The 7500-nt window shown below is 18.8% G+C and overlaps 4 protein-coding genes across 4 annotated transcripts; 3 read left to right on the forward strand and 1 right to left on the reverse strand.

The window, feature by feature from the left end:
• Window positions 1-192: 192 nt before the first annotated feature.
• PGSY75_1247000 (putative DNA replication origin binding protein) lies at window positions 193-1956 on the forward strand (the record flags this gene model as incomplete). Its single annotated transcript, XM_018787025.1, has 6 exons — window positions 193-395; window positions 493-615; window positions 691-816; window positions 919-986; window positions 1186-1690; window positions 1890-1956. 6 exons carry the CDS (start codon window positions 193-195, stop codon window positions 1954-1956), a joined length of 1092 nt encoding a protein of 363 aa, XP_018640890.1.
• A 740-nt stretch (window positions 1957-2696) lies between these two features.
• Window positions 2697-3555, forward strand: PGSY75_1247100 (hypothetical protein; the record flags this gene model as incomplete). The annotated part of the gene is made up of 2 exons (XM_018787026.1): window positions 2697-3131; window positions 3250-3555. The coding sequence occupies 2 exons, from the start codon at window positions 2697-2699 to the stop codon at window positions 3553-3555; spliced, it is 741 nt and encodes a 246-aa protein (XP_018640891.1).
• Window positions 3556-3966: 411 nt separating this feature from the next.
• On the reverse strand, window positions 3967-4551 carry PGSY75_1247200 (hypothetical protein; the record flags this gene model as incomplete). The annotated part of the gene is made up of 1 exon (XM_018787027.1): window positions 3967-4551. One exon carries the CDS (start codon window positions 4549-4551, stop codon window positions 3967-3969), a length of 585 nt encoding a protein of 194 aa, XP_018640892.1.
• A 956-nt stretch (window positions 4552-5507) lies between these two features.
• Window positions 5508-7422, forward strand: PGSY75_1247300 (conserved protein, unknown function; the record flags this gene model as incomplete). The annotated part of the gene is made up of 2 exons (XM_018787028.1): window positions 5508-6953; window positions 7267-7422. The coding sequence occupies 2 exons, from the start codon at window positions 5508-5510 to the stop codon at window positions 7420-7422; spliced, it is 1602 nt and encodes a 533-aa protein (XP_018640893.1).
• Between the last annotated feature and the right edge of the window lie 78 nt (window positions 7423-7500).

Raw genomic sequence — 7500 nt, forward strand, 5'->3', positions numbered from 1 at the left:
ATTTTATATTCCTTAAAAATTATCACTTGACCTTTTAAAATATTATTATGTGGTATATACATATGTTATTACATTTTGTCCTATATTACACATTTATTTGATTATTTACTTATTATAAATTATAATTTTGTTCATTTTCCTTTTTTTCCTTTTTTTTTTTTTTTTTGTTTTCATTATATTTAAAAGTTGGAAATGAATGAAAAGAATAATCAAAATAGTGATAAGTTTATAAAAAATAATAATTCAAACAAAGAAAAAGCGAAAAAATTGTTTATGCAAGCATTAAATCATGAAAGTGATGAAAATTTTTTAAAAGCAACAAAATTTTATCAAGAAGCTGTTAAATTATATCCAAATATATTGAATACATATATAAAAGATAATCAGGAAACATGGTAATATTGACAATTAAAAAAAATATATATATATATATATTAATAAATTCATTTATCTGTATTTATATTTTATTATTTTTATTTTCATTTTGTATAGTTCTGATAAAATTGATGAACGTGCCGAAGTGGAACAGCCCGAAGAAAACAGTTACTTAATAAATATACTGTCCAAAAATTTTTATACAATTATTAAATTTTTAGACTTTTATTCCATGCATAGGTTAAATACATAAATATATACTTATATATAAGTATATCTGATTATACCATTTTTTTTCCGTTTTGTATTATACAGATTTTTCTTCTTATGTAAAAGCATTTCATCTTCAATATCTCTTGAAAATGAATACAAACGATTATGTTATATAAATTTAATAAATTGTAAAGAAAAGTTTAAACTATATGGAAACTCATACAAAAGGTTTAATGAATAGTAAAATATAAATATGTAAATATATATATATATATATATATATGTATTTTATTATTATTGCATTTTTTTGTTCTGGTGTTATATTCTTAGGTTATTGTTAGAATATCCACGCTTACGTTTTGACGGTGTTTATATCAGTTGTGTTACTTATATTCGATGTAAGAAAATACACCAAAATAAATAAATAAATAAATAAAATAAAATAATAAAGTTAGCTGTTTACATGAACGTGTTCATAATGTTATGAACATGGAATAAAAAAAAAAAAAAAAACAGCCATAATTATGTATATATATATATATGCATTACATTTTTTTTTTTTTTTTTTTTTTTTTTTTTTTTTTTTTTTAAATATAGCTTTAAAGGACATAGGAAATATCCATTTAGATCCAAAAGATAGGGATCGAGTTATTTATAACCCATGTGTTGTTACCTACTTTCGATATTTACTATTTTTGAATGAATCAAATAAGGTTCTTATAGCAAGGTCAGAATTAAATAAGAAGGATGTGATAGAAGCTTTTCGAATAACATATAGAAAAGTTCAGAATTGGGATTTATCATTAAAGTGTGATGAACTGATAAAACATTTAATTAAATTTCATTATGAGTGTGAAAATAGTTTAGTTAAGATGATAAGAATAGGAGAATATAGTTATAATCCCAATGAAAAAATTATCGAAATACAATATCCTGAATTATTAAATGACCCTTTTAAATATAAAAATATTATTAAATTACATCTACAAAATTATTTGAGTGGCAATAATAATATGTTGAAATGGGTATCTTTTAAAATTGTGTCCAAAATTAAAAGGGATTACTCAGAAGATACTTTGAATATTAAAAATAAGCAGTACAGGTATAATTTGAAAAAAAGAAAAAAAAAAAGAAAAAAAAAATAAGAAAAAGAAAAAAAAGAGCAAAGGAGTATTTAATATACATATGTATACATGTTTAAGTTTACATTTTATATATTCATCATCCATATGGGTAACTCTTAAAATTTATTTATATTTTATATTTTATTTTATCTTATTTCTTGTTTCATTTCCTTGTAGGTCATTTTATTTTTTTAACTTAAAATTTTTATCTCATTTATTCATAACAAAATTGTCAGCAAATTAAAGTTTTAAAATTTTTTATTTGGCTTTTCCTTTTTTTTTTAATAATTTTTTGTACACATGGTATTATAATGTTATATTATTTGTATATATATAAAAAGGGGGGGACAAAAAAATTGTATCCACGAAGATATATATATATATATATAAATATATTTGTGTATATTTTATATAATTTGATTAAAGATTTATAGATATATATTTTTTAAGAATAACTAGTTAATTTTATATATATATTATATATATATATATAAACATATATATGTTTATATATTTATTATATACAAGAAAAGGAATATATACTATTAAGATAATTCCATTTTGTTGTATGTTTATTTTATTTTATTTTTTTTGTGATTTTTGAATTTAATTTATCATAACATTTATATATTTACATTAAATAATATAGTATAATATACGGTAAAAAAAAAAATATACATAGAAAAAATACATATTTGAATATTCATTTAATTTTTTTTTTTTTTTTAATGCACTTTAATATATAAATATATTGAAATAATTAATTTGAAAGACTTTTAAATATAATATTATTAATGAATGATATATTTCAAAATGAGAAATATTTTGGAAGGTATAAATTTTTTTTTTTTTTCATTTTTTAGTTTAAGTATTATTAACAAATAAATATAAATAAATATTAGGTATATATAAATATATATATATAATATTTATAAATATTTATTTATTTATTGTTTCTATTATGGTGAATATAATATTATCAGAATGGATGGTAAGAATTTTGATTTAATAAAGGATATAAAACCACTTATGAATAACATATGTATACAATGTTTGATAATAAAATATATAGAAGACCCACCTGATCATATAAACAACTTAATAAAATACCATTACCATGTTGCCGATATAAGTGGATCTGTAATATTATGTATACCTCATGTATTCATAGAAGAAGAATTGGAAAAAAATAATATAAACATATTGAACGATGATTTTGAAGATATATTGGACGGTTACAATAATATGAGTGTTAATATGAATGAGTTAGCTAATAATAAAATAAATGAAATAAAATATAATACTTATAATATAAATAACAAAAAGAGGAATAATGTGAAAACTCTAAAATATCTTTTCAAAGTTGGGGATATTTTAAATATATATGGAGCAGTAACAACATGGTCCATGGGCAAAATGGTAAAAAATAAAAAATTAAAAAAAATTAAACAATATGTATATATGTGTAATATATAATATACGGTTTATTATTTTTCTTAATTTTTTTTTTTTTTTTTTTTTTTTATTTTGATAATAGGTTATAATGCCTAATACTACTAGAATACGAAAAAATGGAGAAAATGATATAAAAACGTCAATTCATCGTGTGGGTTTTTTTAATATGACTGTTAATATAGAACCAAATATTAGTAATTTAATTACATCAACAACTGAGAAAAAATATAAAATGGAAGACAATAATACAAATAATAATTGTAAAAATAATGACATAAATAAAGATATAGATAATAATAATAATATTGTGATGTCAAATTTTATGAGCATAAATAAAAAGATGAGTAAGTATGATATAATGTTACCTAATTTGGATGATGATATATAATTCTGAATAATTAAGAATTTATAAAATTATCTACTTATTTTAAGTTATTTTTTTTAAGTAAATTGTTTTAAACAAATAAATAAATATTATATAAATTTATTGAGTTCATGATAAATGTAAAAAAATCAACAACAACAAAAAAAAAAAAGAAATAAAATAAATAATATAATATAAAATATAAAAAAATCATGGATGGTTAAAGCATATTAAGTTAAATTATTATATATATAAATATATTTGGTGTGTATTATTATCAATTGGGTGTTTTATATCAACGTTATAGAAAATAATTCAAAAAAGATAACAAAAAGGTTCACATGATATATATATATATATATATATATATATATTTATTTATTTATTTATTCATATTATATATGAAGAATAGTTTTATTTCTTATGAAATATATTTCATATATTTTCAAACATTTTACATTTCATTTGATCTCTTAATAAAGCATAATTATAATAATAAATATACAAATTATCTTCATTCAAATTATCAATATATCCAATTGGTGCTTTACATTCATTACATAAAATTCTATATTGTATTTCTACTTTGTCATTTTTTCTTTTAATTAATATCCGTTGTGATTGTGTTTTATGATATATTTTATGAACAATTTTTGTTATTGGAAATATTATAGAGCCATCTGTTTTTCTTTTTTGTAATATATTTAAATCCATTTCACTAATTAAACAATTATATCCACATATAAAACAAAAATATACTAAGAAATCTTTTTCAACATTTCCAACCACACTATCTTTTGATGTATAATTTAAAATACGGAACTTTTTTTGTTTACTTTCATCCTTTGAAGCTTCTCTTTCATTTTGAACTTTTCTTTTTATTTCAAGTAATGATATTTCGTTAATACTTTTGTTTTTTTCTTCATCATTTTGTTCATCATTTTGTTCATTAATTTGTTCATTAATTTGTTCATTAATTTGTTCATTTTTTTGTTCATTTTTTTGTTCTTCTTTTTCCATTTTGGTCAGCTAGCCAAATAAAGAAAAAAAAAAAAAAAAAAAAAATTAAATATTCATACGGTTTTATTTATTCATTATGTATGTTGAGATAAAGTAAAAATATAAATATACATCAATTGATAATATATAGTATATATATACAAAATGGAGAAATAAATAAATATAATGAAACTTTAAATAAAAAAAAAAAAAAAAAAAAAGAAAAAAAAACACAAAATGTATATCTGTAAATATATATATATATATATATATATATATATATATATATATATGTATAATTCCTTTTGTGGTATAAATACTTTCTTTTTTTTTTTTATATTAATGTTGCAAGAGTACTATAAATATATATAGCTATTACATATTGGGGGAGAAAAAGGAATATATATATATATATATAAAATATATATGTATTTATATATATAATATTTTATGTATATATTTTTATGAACATATTAATATATCAATATTATATATGTATTTATATATATAATATTTTATGTATATATTTTTATGAACATATTAATATATCAATATTCCAAAAATAAAATATATATTATATATGTTTATTAAAGACAATATGAAAATAATAAAATAAAATGATACTTTTTCAAGTAATATACATAAATATATTATAATATATTATACAATCTTGACGCGGTTTAAAAGATTCGGTATATTCCAAACAAGAAAAAAAAAATAATAATAATAAAAATAAAATTTAAAATATGTATAATATATATATTATATATGTTATATGTTTTTTTTTCTTTTTATTTCCAAAGCATATCTTTTATTTAGAGTATAATTATATTATATTATATTATATTATATTTTCATTTTCATTTTAATAAAAAGAACTATTATATAAAGGAACATTTCATACATATGATATAGTAATTATATATTATTCATTTTATTATTTTTTCTTAAACTCGTACCTGCAGATCCCAATATAAATGCACAAAGAGATAAAAGAAGAAAAAAAGGAATTAAATACTATTCCCAAGTATAAAAATAATACTATCTTTTATATATCCTTAATATGTATTATAAGCATATTAAGTCGAATATTTTGTATTATAAATACAGTAATATGGAGCAAAGTTATAAGGCCTTACAAGTTTAGCAATAATTTATTATGTGAAGAAAAAAATGGAGAATCAATTTTGTGGAATATGTTAAAATGTTTTTCATATTGGGATGGAGAATATTTTTTAAGATTATCATTAAATGGTACAGAATATAATTATGAACAGAATCATGCCTTTTTCCCAACATTACCATTAATAATAATATATATAAAGAAGATATTAACAAAATATTATGTATATGAACTTACAAATTGTGTCATACATATACTTATCATGTTAGTTCTTAATAATTTCTTTTTCTTAATTGCAACTATTGGGATATTTGTATATTCTTTGATCCATTTTAAAAATGAGAATTATGATTTACATGAATTTAAAATATCATCAAGAAAACAACATAATTGTTACTATTCATACAAAATAAATAATGTTAAAGAATCTTATCGTTTTAGTTTTTTTATCTCCATATTATATGCATTTTCTATTGGGAATATTCATGCTTCTTCCTTTTATAACGAGAGTATATTTAGCTGTTTCTCCATATGGGGATTTAATTTTTTGCAACTTTGTTTATACTCCCAAAAAAAAAAAAAACAAGAAAAAAAGATTTACATTTATGAAATATTATGTATACTATGCTTTGCTATATGTTCCTTTTTTAGATCGAATGGTATATTGTTTTTAATACCTGTTTTTTTTTTTAATATACAATCATGTGAATTTTTTCAAAAATATTTACAAGAGGTTCCAAAAAAGGATAAAGGCAAATCTGAGACAATGATATTATTTAACCATTTTAATAATAAGTTTAAATTGTTGACTTTTATAATTCATTGGATAAAAGCATTAATCGAAGCAATAATTATAGTGTTACCTTTTTTTATTTTTCAGCTTTATGCATATAATCTGTATTGTACAGAAAAAAGTGAATTGTTGAAAGAAGAAAATAAGAAATTTTATGTATTTTTTTTTAATTTGTTTAAGGATCCTAATAAATATGTTAATATGTGGAATAATAAAAAGAGTTTGTTGATAAATAGACCTTGGTGTAATAATATATTTCCATTCATATACAATTATATACAGTATAAATATTGGGATGTTAAAATTTTCAAATGTTTATTTTCACCAAATTTTAATATATTGTATTCAGCACCTGTATATTTTATATCTTTTCATTGTATCTATACCTTCATCAAAAAAAACAAATGTACTTACAACAAGTTGTCCCTATTGAACCATCACCTATGGGGTGATGTTATCCATTTGTTTGTTTTGTCACTTTATATATTATTATGTGCACACACAGAGGTCAGGAAAAAAATAAAATATATATATATATATATATATATGTGTATGATTTATTTATACATATAAAAAGTGACACAATTTATGAACGTTCATAATAATTATAGCTATATGTGTGTTATAATTTATGAACGTTCATAATAATTATAGCTATAAGTATGTGTTATAATTTATGAACGCTCATAATAATTATAGCTAAATATATGTGTTATAATTTATGAACGCTCATAATAATTATGTATGTAAATAAAATTCCATTAAATATTAGAATAAATTATTTTTCCTCATATGATTTATTTTTTCATTTTTTCTACAGATAATACTACGTTTAATAATAAGTTGCCCAATGTTTTATTTACATTATGGATATTTATTAAGATACTTTGAAAAATGGAATTACCTTTTTTTTATAAATTTGTTGTATTTTTTTGTTGGCCCAGCACTGTTTGGAACATATATTGCATGGACATAGTGTGGGTTTTTTTTTTTTTTGTTATCAATATATATATATATATATATATAAAATTTTTATTCATTTATATTTACATAT

This window comes from Plasmodium gaboni, chromosome 12 (assembly GCF_001602025.1).
Source record: "Plasmodium gaboni strain SY75 chromosome 12, whole genome shotgun sequence".
Taxonomy (NCBI): Eukaryota; Apicomplexa; class Aconoidasida; order Haemosporida; family Plasmodiidae; genus Plasmodium; species Plasmodium gaboni.